The following is an 18,431-nucleotide window of genomic DNA, read 5'->3' as shown; positions in this document are numbered from 1 at the left end:
ATTTTTTTCTGTTCTTTTAAAAATTAATTTAGTATTCATGACAATGGCTGGGTAAGTAATTCCTGAAAGATAAAACTCCCCTTTTCTACAGAGCTACTTCAGAGCAAAAAAAGAGCAATGAAACATGTCCTCAAATAAAAACAAATTCCTCTTCATCTTCTAATGGTTAAATCCAAGAAAGCTGAAGTGAAGTTAGTGGAGTCACTCCATTTTTTTTCATCTCAATAGCAGACAGAGCAGGGTCTGTCCTGCCAGTCTATCTGTCCTGAACAACAGGAGCCATCAGTACTAGAGATAACTTTATTTTCCAGGTATGGACTGATTACACCTAAACTTGCCTAAAAGGTAGATGTCAGGTCTGAGATGGTCATCTACATTTGTCTGTTTTCTACAGCAAAAGAAAATTACTTTAATGGGAAATCAACCAATCCAAAGCTAGATGTGTAAAAAGCTGAAGCTACTTTTGGAGGTTTGTTGTTTGTTTTTTTTTTTGTCTCTCTACAGTAGTTATCAGGTTAGTACAAAAAAAAATACTAGCTAAGATGCAGAGTTTTTGTGTGGCTAAAGTTAACAGTGATCCATACATCCTTCTGTATCTCCTCTGATCTGGAGCTCTATGTGACACAAAGATTTCACTTATGATTGATGTTACTTCTTGACAAGTTGATGTTATTCTCTTCAAACTATTTATTCAATATCTTTTGTCAAAATAGTAGGATAGACTATATTCCAACATCATATTTAGTATAAGTGAAATGTATTATAGTTGTTAAGCAGCCTACTGAGTTATTTGCATATCTAAACAGGGTCCATAGATTAAATGCTATTACACCTGAGCCTGCTCCTCGCAAATTGAAATTCTGTGGTTGGATCAAGAGTGCATTTCCACAGAAAATTTCAGCATTGTCACAACTCCCTTGCGTATTGTTTCACATTGCAGAGAGGTTCTGTAAAGCATGGCATGGACCCCTCGACATGAAGCTCAGCTGGAAGATGTTTCACCTTATGCACAATATCTACCAGTGGTCATTCATTCAGCCCATGGGACTAGACAAGAGTTAGGTCCTAGTGAAAAACAGTATGTGAAATGTGAACAGTGTAGACATGAGGTCCAACTATTCTGTTCTGGACTCACAGTTGCAGGTCTGCATGACGTGGTAGTGTAGGGAAGGCCTCCAGCCACAAGACAAGGCTGGAGGTGAACAGAAGGAAACTGCCTGGTTGGATTTTAGGTATTGACCCCTGCAATTTGTCACTGTGGGTTCCCACATAACATTTTAGTAGTAAAGGGGTAATATCACCACTGGTTTGTTAGGATGTTTTTAGTCTCTCAGTAAGATTGCCATGGCATAGTGAGAAAAAGAACTATAGAGAAAGACCTAGGGATTTCCTCATGAGTTCTGTTTGTAGCTTAGTCTTCACTGCATTATCAAAACAGTGCAAGTGATAGCATGTAGTTCATAAGCCCATTCATTTTTAAAGGCTGGGGAAAAAGAAAATTCCCAGTTATTTCCATTTGTAGTCTTCTTGCTTCTGGACTGTAGCTAATCTAGTAGATTAAAACTAAAGCATTCATCTAGAATGGTTCCCTTAATAGAAATAGAGAAAAATAAATAAAACTATTACTTTAGAAAACTCAATTTAAAGAATCATTACTTTTCTCTACATGAAATAACATAGAAAAAATGAGATGCAAGATTAATGACAAGTAATACAGTAAAACAAATGAAGAATACTTTGGATATCTTTTTATAAAAGTATGCATTTTTATGTGTTTGTAAATAAATCAACATAGGGAAAAGCTGCTCAATTCTTGTGGTTTAAACCAAATAAGTATCCAAGGAGTTTATTAATTTATTAATGACATATAACTAACCAGCTGTTAGTGAGCTATACTTTCAGGATCTGTATCAGCAATACAAAAGATAAACTACAATATCAGACACTTAAGTAAGGTTGGTAAACAGTTGCACATTTCTAAACATCCTTCTATAACTAATCCCAAAATTTTCTAATCACACACAAAAAAACAGAGAGTGAGGTGTGCACTAAGCCACCCTCAGGCTGCATGGGTCATCAGCAACCCCACTGGGAGGAGTGAAAGTTCTCCCATTCTCAATTTGGGACATATGGTTGCTCTGGCATCAGGCAAGCTCCTGCCACTCTCGACCATCCACCAGCCCACAGAGGGAGGAAAACACCCCACAAGGTCCCCACACACCAAGAGGCTCCCTGTATGCCAGCCCACATAGACAGCCCTTGGGTGGGTGCAGGCACCCCACAGAAGGGTGCTCTGTCCAGGCTGGAGGGAGTTTGCCACTTCAGTGGCCACATCTTGCAATGTCAAACCATGTCCAGATGCTGCCCTCTTCTTAACTCCTTATCTCTCCTTTTACAGATTGTTATGTTTCTTTTGACTTTTTTGCGAGGTGACCTTTGCTTCAGATGACTCTGATTCCCTGGTTACTGTTCAGTTTAGCTGGTGGTCATCTTGCCCTCTGGCACAATAGGTTTGGAGCAAATATTCCCTAAAGCTATTTAGGGTATTTCACTCAACACAGATGGGGTACACTCACATTCCTCTTTTTCAACTGTTGCTGTTTATGGCATTTTGCAGTGGGAGAGCCATGAGGCCCACCCTTTAAATCATTATTTGAGGGAGGACAGATTTGTAAAGTCAAGGACTGAATATTACTGTTAATACCTTTCTGTATCATTACGTAGAAAAGAAAAAAAAATGCTCTTTGTTTTCCATATTCAAGTATTGCCATTCCTTCTTGTGTTGCATTAGGTTAGTGAGAACTTCTAGGTTCTATTAAAACCCCAACATAAGTATTTTCAGATCACAGAATGTCGTTCTAATTATGTCAAGCCATAACATAGGAAATATTCTTAGCTTCACTTAAAAACATCTACATAAAAGACGCAGAGTATAAATCCCTATCTCAGTAAAAAGCTGCATTCCTGCTCCCAAAGGATTTTAGAGTGACACATGAAGATACTATTCTGAAATTTTCCCTGTGGTCACAGAAAAAAAAAGTAAATCTCTAAATGTTGTTTTTTTCTGGTCAGAGTTACTCCTTGCTGAATTTCTTGAAATGTCTTTGAACAAATATTTTGATCTGGTATTCAGAGCATGAAAAAAAATACATCCTCATCAAGAAAAGACAGATTCGTGAATTCATTTGAGTCATGTGGGGCTGACACTTTGCCATGATGATTAGTTTTTAAATTAAGAAAATTTGTTTTTACAATTAAAGGGAATCAGAGAGAACCATGGAAACAAAAAAATCTTCATTTGTCTAACATCAGATACTCACTGAATGCAGTTTTACTCAGTCACCTTTTAGTACATTTGGAAACAATTCAAAATCACAAAGATCAACCAGCTTTAGCTTAACGCTGCTGGAACAGATAAAATTTGTTTAGGCTCTGAATATTAATTACCATGCTACATTAAAGGTTACAACAGTCACTTTCTCCCAAAGAGGTCATAGTTCTGATTTAACAAAGTCTTAATTATTGAATATTACAGAACATTGCAGTGAGCTGCAGCAACAAAACCCGCAAGTAGGTCATTCTTTCTTTGACATACCTCAAAGAATAATAAAGGCATGTGAAAAAGAGAAAAAACACATCTATTAAAAAAATTGAGGCAATTATGGATTAATAGTTTGTTTGTTTGTTTTTCTCATTGGTATAGAAACTAAAATAGAAGATGTTATTGGTATTCTAACTACTGTTCTTGCCATTATTAAAGACTTTTTAATGAGAAATCCGTATCAAATGCTATTTAGCAATAAGGATATGATTCGTATTAGTACGATTGAAGCAACTGTATTATGAAAAATACAAGGACTCATCAGACACTTGCTGACATTAAATTCATATTAAAAATTAATAAATAAATTTGAGAACTATTCATTTGGGTGCAAGGTAATACATTCTATTCCATCATGCTTAACCTTGCATACAGAAATATATGCCACCATAATGTAGGCCATACAGCATTCCATATTTAGAGTTCAGTCTTTATATGATCTTGCTTTTAAACCGTGAGACTTGATTTTGCATCTCATTGTAGGAATTTTACCATAGAAAAGACTATGTAAATACAGGTGAATGTCTGACATATCTGACTTCTTCTCTTGTCTTTCCTTCTCTTCCACTTCCTCTATATTGTGAATCCCTTCCATCTTGTGAATTTTCATTCTTCTCACTGACAAAATGTAATTAGAGAGTGCAAAGAGAGTTGTTCCTCTTTGCCAAAGCAGGTGAAATGTACTGCTAGGCCTTTTTTACCCTAGAGAACTCAGGCTTTCCTTGCAGTCCTTCATAGGAGTATTAAGATCTTGTCACAGCAAGCTAAGGTGGCTCAAGATTCCAGACTGTCTCATCTCAAACTGCTCCAGAATGCCAAATCTTCTGAGTCCTGGGGCTCTCTTCTGTCAAATTTGTCTTAACTGATAATTAGCTTGGAAATACCAGCCAAGTGATTTCCTTGTTTTGTCTTGATAAGCAGCTGTCAGCGGTGCCTAAATCAGTGATGTCCATCTGAAAACTTCCATATGCTGTAAAGTATTTCTATTAGACTCCTGACTTCCAGTTCTCTGACAGGAAAAGGTCTGTGGGAGTTAAAAGTAAGAGTGTGAGTACATGTCTTGATGTGGTAACTTGGATGTAGCACGAGGTCTTAACTGTGAATAATAGGCAGCACAGATAACTGCAATGTTTCAGCTTAGCTGGTTTCAGAAAAACGAAATAATCTCAGTGCTAGTCTTTTGGTCACTTTGTTCTCAGTTGCAAGACAAGCAGCAAACGTGTCATGCTTTGTTTGTAAAATCTGATAACCACAGTACAGGAACAAAAAATAGCAATGTAGCTTTCCCTGTAATTACTAAGGAAAGAGACAAGACCTGATTTGTTCAGATAAAATCTCCCAAGCAAAGGCTGAATTGCTGAGAATTTATCTGCTATCTTCCTAATGAATATCCTCTGTGAAACTGGAGTGTAATTTTTTCGTAGGATTTTTCCTGTTACTTTTACTATTTTCTTCATCCTTCTTTTCCTATTTCTGAATATGTCTATCCACATCACGAGTACAATAATTTAAAGAACTATGTAGTTCAACAATGTTGGTTCATTGCAAGAAGCTTTTAAATTAATGTGTTAGCCTTGTTCTCAGAGGAAGACTTGGTATCTCACTTCTTTGAACAAAGATTATTTCCTAAGTTTTTGTACCTCACTCACATTTATCAAATATTTAAAATTTTCAGTCTGTATTGTTGCATTGATAAAGAATTATTTCAAAAAAAAGGAAATAATGATTTTTTCACAAATGTGACCTCTTCAGTAGAGGAAAATAAAGCAAAACCAAACAGCCTACAGAATGATTTCCACTGCCTGCACTGGAGACATTTAACTAGGACTACGACCTTTAAAGAAGAGGAAAAGATGGGAAGATACATTTTGAATATGTGGATACCTTATAGCTAATTCTTTATCCGGTGAACTAAAATTATCTTCTTTTTTTGCCTTATAGGTTTTTTAAGCACTGGGGACCAAGCTGCAAAAGGCAATTATGGATTGCTTGACCAAATCCAAGCTTTACGTTGGATTGAAGAAAATATTGGATCTTTTGGAGGAGACCCAAAAAGAGTTACTATTTTTGGATCTGGGGCAGGAGCTTCCTGTGTCAGTCTCCTGACACTCTCTCACTATTCAGAAGGTAACAGTCTTCTGAGCAAGGCATTTTTTTTTTTAAATACAATATAATGTAACAAAAATGGCCATAAGAGATATGCTGGATTAGAATTACATGAGGTCTGTAATTTTTGTAAAATTCCTACTATCTACTCCTCTAGATTTGTATTAGACAATATAAATATTTTTAATGAAAAATTAAATGCCATTAGAGGAGAAATTTCATCCAACAAATGCCATGGGCAGTGCACTTTTTTAGCTTTATCAACAGTTTCCATTGGCTCTTCTATCAAATAATTTGTTCTAATTAAAATGGAAAAAGGCAGTGACCTTTTTCATTTTTTACACACTTTTCTCTGCACTTCCAGCTTGTATTTAGATGCTTTCCTTACTTAATAATAACATAACGTTATTTAAAAATGTATTTAACTCCCTACAAATACTATGTGATGCCACATAGAGTTATTAAGATTTTAGTGTTTGACTTGTGGGATTCCTATGCTCAACACCTCACTGTTTCAAAAAAAGAAAAAAAAAAAAAGACAGATGAGAATGTACAGCACCAGTATTGAATAATAATTATTAATGATGATAAGACCAAATTTACAAAGAATTTATAAAAGAAGACAGAACAAAATTTGTATAGGATTTAGAAGTCCATCCTGCTTCTTTCACATCAAAACAGGTAGAAATCTATGTCAGAAGACTGAGCCTTAGCAAACAATTGCCCAAGAACTGCTTGTAAACACTCCCTATTTAGGAATACATAGAATTATGCCTGACGGTTTAGGCTACTGATACAAATATGGCACAGCAAATAAATATTGAGTAAGTCGTGCCAAAATCCAGTAGATGGAACCATGAAAATCTCAACTAATCACAGCACTGAGATTTTGTAGCATGTACAGTAAGAAATCATCACAAAGGTATATCGACCTCAGCCAGGTTTTCACATAAATGTTTCAAGGTCTTTAAATGTTTTTGTAGCTGTTGCTGTCTTTGACATTTTAAGAGCTTGACAATAGAAACCAGGCGCAGAAGAGGACCAGGCGTTTTAGTTTAAGTATGAAGTAGGTCACTTTAGTGATCTTACCGGGAAAAAACAGATGAAGCAGATTCACCAGTAAGCCTCAGTTGTTTTTAAGTGCTCTGGTAACACAAAGAGTTTCCTCAGACTTGGTCTTTCGTCTCTATTTATACTAGTGCATATAAAACAACCAGAAAGAACTAATGAATCACATCTTACTCTCTTCCAGAATATTTAAAATATTTTAATTTAACATATAGGCAGTACTAACGTGCACACACACACTATTTATTTAAGAAGGTAAACAATAAATTATGTAAGAATAGAAGACTCAAGCCTATTAAGCTCATTTTAGCAGAGCAGATTTTTTCAAATTATATGATACATTGTTTCTGTGAAGGAAATGAGTGTGTAATTTTCATTTGACCTTTAAAATACTGAAGAGCATATTTATGAGAGTCATTTACAAGGTGAAGAGGATATGATTGCTTGTAGCTGCAACTCCCTTAAAGAAATTTTTACAGGAATATCACTGTGCTAAAACTAGGGGACTTCCATTAAAGATGCAAGAAAAATGCAGTACAAGTAGGAGTTTTGTTCTTGAAACTATAACCTGAAACTTTTGTGTGTGTGAACATCAAGAACAGGAGAGATTTTAATTAGTAGCCTATTAGAGATACTATAAAAAGGGAGAAGTAAGTAGAATATATGGAAACTGACTTGCAATTTAGGTATATGCGTCCTTTAGGTTTTTATAATCAAAATTTTCTTTATTTAGTGAAAGCTGCTTTTATTTTTTTTAATATATTTTTAAATATATAATTGGATTTGCATTTAAACCATTTGCACCTGCAGGTTTGTTCCAAAAGGCAATCATACAGAGTGGAACAGCCCTGTCCAGCTGGGCAGTGAACTACCAGCCTGCCAAGTACACTCGGATATTGGCAGATAAAGTGGGCTGTGACATGTTGGATACCACTGACTTGGTTGAATGTCTTCGGAATAAGAATTACAAAGAACTTATTCAACAGACCATCACTCCAGCCACGTACCACATTGCCTTTGGGCCTGTGATAGATGGAGATGTGATTCCAGATGACCCTCAGATTCTTATGGAGCAAGGGGAATTCCTTAACTATGATATAATGCTGGGCGTGAATCAAGGGGAAGGTTTAAAATTTGTGGACGGCATTGTAGACAATGAAGATGGTGTTTCCCCCAATGATTTTGACTTTTCCGTCTCCAATTTTGTGGACAATCTATATGGTTATCCAGAAGGGAAAGATACACTGCGAGAGACCATTAAATTCATGTACACCGACTGGGCAGACAAAGAAAACCCTGAAACCCGACGGAAGACCCTGGTTGCTCTTTTTACAGACCACCAGTGGGTTGCTCCAGCTGTTGCTACTGCTGATCTGCATGCTCAGTATGGATCTCCAACATATTTCTATGCGTTTTATCACCATTGCCAAAGTGAAATGAAACCCAGCTGGGCTGATTCAGCTCATGGTGATGAAGTCCCCTATGTGTTTGGGATTCCTATGATTGGCCCCACAGAACTGTTCAACTGCAACTTTTCCAAGAATGATGTCATGCTCAGTGCAGTGGTTATGACATACTGGACAAACTTTGCCAAAACTGGGTAAGTTTGACTTCCAGCATTCCTTCTTGTCGATAACAAACTTCTAAAATAGTCAGGTTCCCATAGCAGTCGCTTCAAACCCTGATCTTGCAGTAGTGTTATAGCATTATTTGTGTAAGAGAGAAGGTAACTAGGGCTTATTCATATTTAATAGATCTTTAATTAGTGTGTTCCCTCAAACTATTTTCTTTCAGTAGCTCAGTGAGAATAATAATGCACTGTATTTTTGATTCAAAAAATAGGGCAATTATTAAGACAAAGCATGTCCCAGACAAAAAGCGGCTCACTGAGATACTGAAAAATCAGAGGCAAAATGTCTGCTACTCGAAGAAGGATCTGTCAGGCAGATAGCACTTATCTGCTACAAAAGAAAGGAAGTTTTGTTTTTAGCAACCTTCACAGGGATGGGGACTCAGGGAGGCATTGGAACAGATAGACAGACACTGGAAAGATTTTTCCCTCTGAGGGCTATAATGGCAGTAATAAGTACTTGACTGGAATGAAGAAGTGACTCAGATATAAATTTTGCTTTGAGAAGGTTAGAAATTTAAATTAATTCTGCTTATGAAACAAAATAAAGACATCAATGTTTTGCTGAAACAGAGCTGTAAACATGAAGGAAAGAACTCTCAAAGCAGCTTAATCTGTGAATGCTATTAATAAATTCTCTCTTCTTCCTATAGCATTCATTTAAAGAGGATTGCAGTGTTTTTCTTGAGCAGCAAGGGCTTTTTTTTTAACCTTGAGTTTTCCATACTGAATTGAAACAAAGATACTCGTGGCACAAAGGGGCTGTAAATCTTTCCAATGAATGTTTAATGGCAGGATAGGGCTCTAGAAACTGCAGCTTTACTGCACTGCAGTGAATGGTGTGCAGCTATATAAGAAGAAATCAGAAATGCCTAGTGTGAAACACTCAGAGGCTTCAGCAGCTCTTGCAGCATTTAATGAATCCAAATGATGTTCAAGGGAGAGAGATCTTGCAGTCTTAACAAAAATCTCAAACATGAATTGAGTTAAAAACAAATGCTTCAGGTGAATATGCAAGGCAAAAAGAAAGCTTTTGTTGCATTGCATTTTAGACAATCAGATATTTTGCATGCAGAAATCCCACAGTGCTGCAACAATAGCAAATGGACTGTGGAATATTTAGATGTATTTGGCAAGAAGAAGTCATCAGTACTGGGATGGACACACTTCAGGTTGAAATCTTGGTTTTTGGACAGAGAATGAAGTATGCTGGCTGTACCACTCAGAAAGATATTATAGCATCAGTCTGTCTTTATTTTTATAGATGAAGTGCCGCATATACATAGAGGACTTCAGATCCTCACAAATATGCATCATTGGAGTTATTATGGACATACAAGAACTCCGCAGTCTCACTATTATTTACAATTACTTTATGACTGTTCCCTGTAGTCATATTCAAGCAATTTTTTGAGGCTGACAGGAGCTTCTCAGAGCCCCAGCTGCCACCATTACTCGTTATTGCAAACACTTTCCAGCTGTTGCTACTTGAAAGCTAATTTCACCAGGCTATGCATGCCATCACCCAGTTCTCTGGTAATTAACCCACCTAAAGGCACAACAAGGGCTTTAGGAGAGTTATTAGTCCTTTCTGAAACTTCACCATTGTTGATGAGACAGGAATGGGGTATATCTTCTTACAAACTTGGCCCTTTAGAGACAGTCTGAAATATGTGTCATTAAAAATGACCTTTAGCTGTAAAATTTCACTTTTTACAAGGAAAGGAAAAGAGCAATGCAAGAAGCATTACCTTGTTGTTGGGGAGGGGATTTGTTTGTTTTTGTTTGTTTTTTTCTTCATTTATAGGAACAATGATTACCTTTTCTGGATAGTACAAGAGAATACTTGGAGGAAAATACTATTTTAAGATTATATTTGCTCTGCATCTCTGGTGCTTCCAACAGAAAAGGGAAGGTTGTAGTGCTTCACGCTTAGATAAACAGGCACATATCTGGGGTAACAGTTCTTCTCCTCTCCACATGGAAATCCATGTGCCCACTTTGGTCCTCCAGCTCTCAAAAAGATAGATATGGTTCAAGACTCTGTTGTTGGGGTTTTTTTTCCCACCCTTTCTCTTAATTGATTTTTCTCCACCCTTATTCAGTTAGAACTTTGCTTTCTTAGTGTTTGTACCTATGGTAACACATATGAAAAATCTGTTAACTGCAAGATTTTATTATTCCACATTTCCCTGTAGGTGAGCTTTGAACATTAAAACTGCAGATTTATTTATCTAATTTTAATGTCTCTGAGACTTTTCCAGCCTTGATGACTCTCCCACAGAGGCTTCATCCAGGTACTTATTGTACAATTATGGCTCAGATGGAGCATCATTCTGATGAACTCTGCTGGGCTTTTAACTGACATACCACCCACTGATAAAAAACACACATTTTTTTAATGGGTCTACAGCCAAGGCTGGGTAGGTCAATCCTGTAAAATCACTAGGTGTCAAAGACACAGCACAAAGCATGGTGTGTTTATTGTGCTTTACTTTGGAGTCAGTTACTGAAGCCAGCAAATAGGAGGTGACAATTAAAGTGACTGTTTAATGGCAAATGGATTGTGCTTGAAATGAATACCTGGAAGCTGCATTTTGCTAATCCTCCCATTTTCTACTGTGCTATAACTTTTTTTCCTTAACACTAATTTTAGCCATTTCAAAACTATGTTTTTTACATGCCGCAGAAATAGGAAAGCAATTTGTTACAGAACAAGTATGACAAACTACATTTGGGATACAAAAACAACATGAAAATATGGCTTTGGGTTCCACTATGTGCAAAATTATATGTGAGAGCTTCATTAAGAGGTACACTTTAAGCTTCAGTCTGCTGCCAGTAGTACAATCCTGACTGTAACGATAATTTTATATGCTCAAATGTTCTGTTAGTTAGGTTCATGAAACAACCTTTGCAGATAGATCAGCACGAGGAGAGTGAAGAGTATGAGGGGTAGTGTGCCAGTCCTTCACAGATACTCTGCCAGTTACGCTCTTGTGAAGAAGGATTTGAAGTTTCATAAAGCAGATACAACACCACATTCTCATTAGAGGCTTCTGTCAGGTTTCTGAAAACTACTCTCTTTTGAGGAGTTATAGTACTTTGTTTTGGCTCCCATTTATCCAGTTCTACCTAGGCTGGTGATGGGAAAGATAAAGGCCTAAAGGGTGTACCTTTGTTTTCTTTGTACTTCAGATAAATACTCTGGAATTATTTTACTACCATTGATTCAGAAACAAAAACCTGTCTTATTTAGGATGTCTGCATTTTCTGTTCACTTTAGCTTTCTAATGGAAGACACACTTAAACTTACAATGATTTAAGTGCATTTTCAGATCAATTGCTTGTGAACTCCTTTATGAGACTGTTGCATTTCTATTTGATGTTGTTGTCTGAAAAAATAACTGTCTTCACTGGCCAATCTGCATTAGTCAAACAAAATGGTGGACTTACGGTTTGCTTTCTTTAGTAGTAATAATAGGTAACCGGAAGCATGGCAACAGTGGGAGATGATGGTGATAAGTGAGGAAAGGAAGTAAGGGAAAATACACTTGTGTACCAGTGCTTCAGACAGGAATGATTGTACCATTATTAATATCATGACAACATGAAAAGTTAGTGGAAACATGAAGAAATGCCACATAGTTTTTGTTTGGTTGGTTGGTTGGTTGGTTGATGTTGTTATTTGATATGGAAAAAAGAGGACTACTCAAAGAAAATAAATTATTAAGGGGCCTTTCAGTGTCTTGGAGACAGACTCAGTATGTAACTGTTACGATATTTTACTCTCCAATAAAGTTAGAGAAAGACACAGAAGAATAAAACACTTTAAGTGCATTAACGTTAACAGTCCCACTGTCCTGACTGATAGCTACTGCTATTGCAGAAGTAGTTAAAAGATGAATGGTATTTCAACATGTTATATGGAATTGAAAATAAGAGAAAACTTCTTAAGATTCCCCATCATTCTTCCTGTGTCACTATTACCAGATATGAAATACTGAGTTCCCTCATTTGCCCTCATGTCAGCTACTAATTCACCTTGTGAACAAGAACGTGTGTTGCTCTTCAGTCAGCATCCATTGCAGATACATTTACTTTCTATCACCTGAGAAAAAAAAACCACAAACTATAAACAGCAACATGTTAAATTGAGTAAAATCAGTGCAGATTGAAAGTGGTGAGAGAAAAGTGATAGCTGAAATCAGATGATTCTGCACATTAATAAAGAAACACTTTAAATAAGACAAGAAAGACCATCATATGGTCTTCCATCATATGAAGACAAGCTCAGGCTTTTCATAACAGGGGAATATTTTGATGGAGAAGCTGTTTAAATTGAATTCTAAAGGTGAAGAAAATAAAAAAATCAGAGAGCAAAATGAACAACAAAAATCATCGATTTTGTTTTAGCAATAGGATGAAGAAAAAAAAAAAGCCCCCTTGAAACTAGGGGGATTGGGAAACAAGTTATCTAGTCCCCATGAGAACCATTACTGGAAGAAGTATAGAACTGAAAATGTATTACTGAGATTATATTTTTATCACCATGTTTGCAGTAGATTTTTAAAGGAAGGTTTCCTAGCATTCTTTTGTTCTGTAGCTTCACACTTGAGCCTCAAGAATGTCCAGAAACACAAAGGTGATGTGAGAAGCTAAAAAAGCCAATGGAAGTTTGAACTTCTAAAGGTGAAGAAAATAAAAAAATCAGAGAGCAAAATGAACAACAAAAATCATCGATTTTGTTTTAGCAATAGGATGAAGAAAAAAAAAAAAGTAATAGATCAAAATTGTTGTCAAACATCTGATTAAACAGGACAAATGATTGTATGTATGTTATATCTCTATTTTATGCCTATCTATAATACTGGGAAAATGTTCATAATAGATAAACTACCCAGCTTCCTAAGAAAAAGACTTAACATATCGCAAGTTGTAACTTTATGATTTTAAGAATTGCCTCCAGTGTACACAAGAGAAGGGCCTAGGAAAGTAAAAAATCTTATTTATACCAACTGAATATTTGTGGTAAATTTATCATTAATCTGTAAAACCAAGATGCATGCATTGTTAGATCCTCTATTTAGCCTAGACTTAGGTATTGCATTTTCTTGTGAAAAAAAAAACAAAAGCAAACCAAAACCAAACCAGATATTTATCATCCAGTGGTAGAATTCTGACAGCCACAGTAAAAAAAAAATGACATGTTTTAGGGCTGGCTGATTTTTTTTGTTTCTTCTTTCAAAAAACAGCTTCATGCCCACATACCCATGTAAACAAATCCTGAAATACAAGACTAGCCTCATGTAATGTAATTTTCTCTCTTGCTTTTGGAGGACCTGGCAGAATAATTGGCTATTCCTAATAAATATTGTTAAAATGGAGAGATGAAGGTAGAGAATGGAAGAGAGGGAAAGGAAAAGGACATTTATATTTATTTGTTTAATAGCCTATTAGTAAGGAAAGGGAATGCTATTTTTTTGTATATATATATAAAAAAAAAAAAAAATCAAAGAAGTGCATATCCAGCTTGGCTCATTGAAATTAATGCTCATTTTCATCTTCTCTGCTGTGTATCAATTGCAACTAGTTTATGTGAGCAAACTTAATTTCTACATCTTCTGTAGGAACTTTCCCAGAGTCTTTTGTGCTGTGAAAGAGAACAAGAAGTGAGGAGAACACAAGATGGATTTTGTGCTGTCACTCTTGCAGAATTTTGAGTTTCTGACAAGATAAATACTTTGTATTTTATAATCTTACTGATTTTTACTTTGCTTTCGAATTTATGTCTTGAACCCCAAAGTACTGTATTACCAGATATACTGAATTGGGCCAATATCTTCTTTGTATTTTCCAAGTCTTTCAGTCTGTTCTTGAAGTACAAAATAAATACTTTTATTTCTTTCTTGAATGCATGTTACAATCCTCAGTGTAGCAGCATACACCTGCCACTGTACTACTTTGAAGTCAGCATTACTCCTTTAGCTTCAGCTAGGATAAATAATTACTAAACAATTATCTTTTTGTTTAGAATTAACACAATATGGCTAGCTATTATTACCTAAAATGAAAAATAGATAGATAGATAGATAGATAGATAGATAGATAGATAGATGAGATAGCCACAGTTCTGAAACCTGTAGTTTATATCTTACTGAGATGTGAAAGATTTGATACAGTAAAAAATATATCTATATATACATGTATAAACTGAACAAAACAACAACAAACATCTAAAACTATAAAAGTAAACCAAAGTACAAAAATTACATAGAAAAAAAAAAATCTTTCTTTCACTCAAAAAAGGTATTTTTTTTTTTTTTTTCAGATAAACAGATGAATACAGGAATCATAATATTATTTAAGTCAAATTACCAGTCTGGTTTAAGAACTAAGGAATAGCTCTTTATGAACAGCAAAGGAATGCTAAAGTAGGCAATCATGTCCATGAGCTTTTGAAAACGGAAAAAGAAAAAAACATGCTTTAAAATCAGGAGCAGTGGGTCTTGGTATTCCCATAACATATATAACAGTATATTGGAAGAAAAGGAAAATACCGGAATCATTTTCACAGGAAATAAAGTAATGCATATGAGAATGGAAAGGAGAACAGAAAGTTCTTAGAGTAATGCACAGAAAATGAATCATGTACTTTTGGTATAATGTATCACAAAGGCTCAGAAAATATGTTTTGATGCAAAAGAGGATTCAAACTCATGCACAATAGAATGTTGAACTCAGTATTAATAGTTTTAAATTTCTGTATATTTTCATGCAAAAATGAAGTCACATTTACACAAGGTTTACTAAAATTATAAAGATACATAACATTGACCACATTTAAATGCCTTTTGTGCCATTGGTTTGTCTTTAATCTGAACCTATAAGAGGAAAAAAAAAAAAGATAGGAAAAGCAGTTAAATATTAGGTTACCAATTTTTAAATGATCTCTCAGTAATGTATTACTCTCATCTCTACTACTAATTAGCTACTGTAAAACTTGTTGATCTCAGCTAATATATTTCTCATTCCTACACACTGGGACAGGATGAAGGATCACCATTCTACAGCCATTAAAAGTAGTTATTTAGTAGCAATGAGAACATGGGACTTTCAAGTAGTATTTTTATAATGCAAATGATGTAAAGATTTGTGACATAAATGCTTCAAAAGCTTTTCTTTAAAGTAGATATTTGAATGAAGGGGGAATAATAGTTCAGTAAAGGAACACAAAGAGAAATAGTCCCCAGTTACATGTATTAGCCCTGCTACTTTATGTTTTGAAGTTTTTTATGTAATATACACAGCTAGTATGAATTCTTATGGTCACATAGAAATCCAACATACCCACAGGTATTAGATGTCCATATTTACTACTTACAGCAGTGGGAGTAGTGGTGCCTTAAATGAGAAAGTTTATGTCAAACCTTGAGAAGAGCTGAACCTGAACTTTTACTACAGGGAAAGGTAGTTAATACCTCTCTAAGACAGGTTTGGAGTGTGATACTGAGTCACAGAACCTCACATGAGATTTTGGAAACTGCAGCACAATCCTTTCTTCATTTTCATGTAAAAAAGTATTATAGTGTCTGAGATGCACTGTACAGTAAGTAATTTTTCCTTTATTTATTAACATCTGTTAATTTATGCACAGTGAGATGGATCATGAACTGGATGGCAGTTAGATGGCAGAGGTCAGAAGGTTATGATCAACAGTGCAGAGTCTGGTTGGAGGCCTGTAGTTAGTGGGGTTCCCCAGGGGTCAGTGTTAGGTCCTGTCCCGTTCATCAATGACCTGGATTAAGAGACTGTCAGCAAGTTTGCTGATGATACCAGACTGGGTGGAAGGGCTGACACACCAGAAGGCTGTGCTTCCATTCACTGAGACCTGGACAAGCTGGGCAGAGAAGAACCTTGTGGCCAAGAAGGCCAATGGTATTCTGGGGTGTATTAAGAAGATTATGACCAGCAGGTCGAGGGAGGTTCTCCTCCCCTTCTACTCTGCCCTGGTGAGACTGCATCTGGAAAGAAGACTGAGAGGCAATCTCATCAATGTTTATGAATATCTCAAGGGTGGGTGTCAAGAGAATTGGACCAGACTCCTTTCAGTGGTGCCCAGTGACAGGATGAGGGGCAATGGGCACAGGCTGAAGCATAGGAGGCTCCATCAAATATGAGGAGAAACTACTTTGAGGGTGCTAGAGCACTGGAACAGGCTGCCCAGAGAAGTTGTGGAGTCTCCCTCTCTGGAGACATTCAAGACCTGCCTGGACACATTCCTGTGCGATTTACTCTAGGTGAACCTGCTTTAGCAGGTGGGTTGGACTAGATAATCTCCAGAGGTCCCTTCCAACCCTGATCATTCTATGATTCTGTGTTTCTGTGATCTGTTGTTAAGCTTGAGAGGGTTTTCTTGGCTTCTAGTTTTAGGTTACGTTAGTTACTGGATATACCTTTAACTAAAGGACTAAGGGGTTTTTTGATTTTTACTTTTTGTTTTTAAATGACTATAATATTGCCTGTTTTTATTTTTTAGGGATCCAAACCAGCCTGTTCCACAGGATACAAAGTTCATCCACACAAAACCCAACCGCTTTGAAGAAGTAGCCTGGTCCAAATACAATCCTAAAGACCAGCTTTATCTGCATATTGGCCTGAAACCTCGAGTTCGTGATCACTACCGAGCAACAAAAGTTGCTTTCTGGTTGGAGCTCGTACCTCACCTTCACAACCTGAATGAAATATTTCAGTATGTTTCCACAACAACAAAAGTCCCCCCTCCTGACATGACATCATTTCCTTATGTGACACGACGTTCTCCTGGTAAATTGTGGCCAGCCACAAAACGCCCAGCAATGACACCTGCCAACAACCCCAAACATTCGAAAGACACACATAAAACAGCTCCAGAGGATACGACAGTTCTGATAGAAAACAAACGAGATTATTCCACGGAGCTGAGCGTCACCATTGCTGTGGGGGCATCCTTGCTTTTCCTTAATATTTTAGCTTTTGCTGCGTTATATTACAAGAAGGACAAGCGGCGTCACGAGACTCACAGGCGCCCCAGCCCCCAGAGGAACACAACCAATGATATTGCACACATACAAAATGAAGAGATTATGTCGTTGCAGATGAAACAGCTAGAACATGACCATGAGTGTGAATCGCTGCAGGCCCATGACACACTGAGATTAACCTGTCCTCCTGACTACACGCTTACTTTGAGAAGGTCCCCAGATGACATCCCACTAATGACACCCAACACCATAACCATGATTCCAAATACATTAACAGGAATGCAGCCTTTGCATACTTTCAACACCTTCAGTGGAGGACAAAACAGTACAAATTTGCCCCATGGACATTCGACCACCAGGGTATAGCTCAGCCCTTCCCCCTCAACCCTCACAAGCCACTTGGAAGAAAGAAAAAACAAAAACAAACAAACAAAAATTTAAAAAGAAAAAAAAAAGAAAAAAAAAAAAAGAAGAGGAAAAAGTTGTGATATGATCCATTGAACACCTTGTCAAAATCTAACGTAAAAAGTAAAAGAGAAGGACAGTCATTATTTTCTTACTGATCCTTTCCACAGAAACTCGCTGATGTTAAAGATCGACTACAAACCCTGTGAAATGTGAAAAGTGTACATTGCTGTTACGATACTGCTTTAAGATATCAGCCACTTTGATTGAAAGTTGAGGCCAGGAGTCGTCACTTAAAATGGTGTTTTGAGTGTAACAAGAAAAGCAGAGTCTTCTGGAACACAGAGCCAGTGACTGTACAGGTGTTTTGTTTTGTTTTTTTTTAATAAATAAAATAATTAAAAAATTCTTTATGTGCCATACCATGAATGGCCCTTGTTAAAACAAAGACATCACCATGGGCTTTTACCCAGCATATGAAGCTGTAATCCAGATGGGGGAAATAGAATTTTATTATTAAAAACAAAAATGAAAAAAAAAAAAAAAGAGGAGGACTGACTATGCAGTAAAATACGTATAGTTCTGTGCAAAGAGATGA

The 18,431-nt window shown here is 36.4% G+C and overlaps 1 protein-coding gene across 2 annotated transcripts in view; it reads left to right on the top strand.

Annotated features, from left to right (window-relative positions):
• The window catches only part of NLGN4X (neuroligin 4 X-linked), a gene marked incomplete at its 5' end in the record, with an annotated part of 135,071 nt that extends 116,852 nt beyond the window's left edge, over nucleotides 1-18,219 (top strand). For both annotated transcript variants that reach the window (XM_080343385.1, XM_080343384.1), the window contains 3 exons: nucleotides 5,543-5,728; nucleotides 7,586-8,375; nucleotides 16,945-18,219. In XM_080343385.1, the coding sequence (XP_080199511.1) occupies nucleotides 5,543-5,728; nucleotides 7,586-8,375; nucleotides 16,945-17,794 (1,826 nt within the window). In that variant the 3' untranslated portion in view covers nucleotides 17,795-18,219. The remainder of the gene's footprint in view (nucleotides 1-5,542; nucleotides 5,729-7,585; nucleotides 8,376-16,944) is intronic.
• Nucleotides 18,220-18,431: the final 212 nt, after the last annotated feature.

Source organism: Nesoenas mayeri (assembly GCF_963082525.1).
Source record: "Nesoenas mayeri genome assembly, chromosome: 1".
Taxonomy (NCBI): domain Eukaryota; kingdom Metazoa; phylum Chordata; class Aves; order Columbiformes; family Columbidae; genus Nesoenas; species Nesoenas mayeri.
This window is presented reverse-complemented; position numbering and strand designations above follow the sequence as displayed.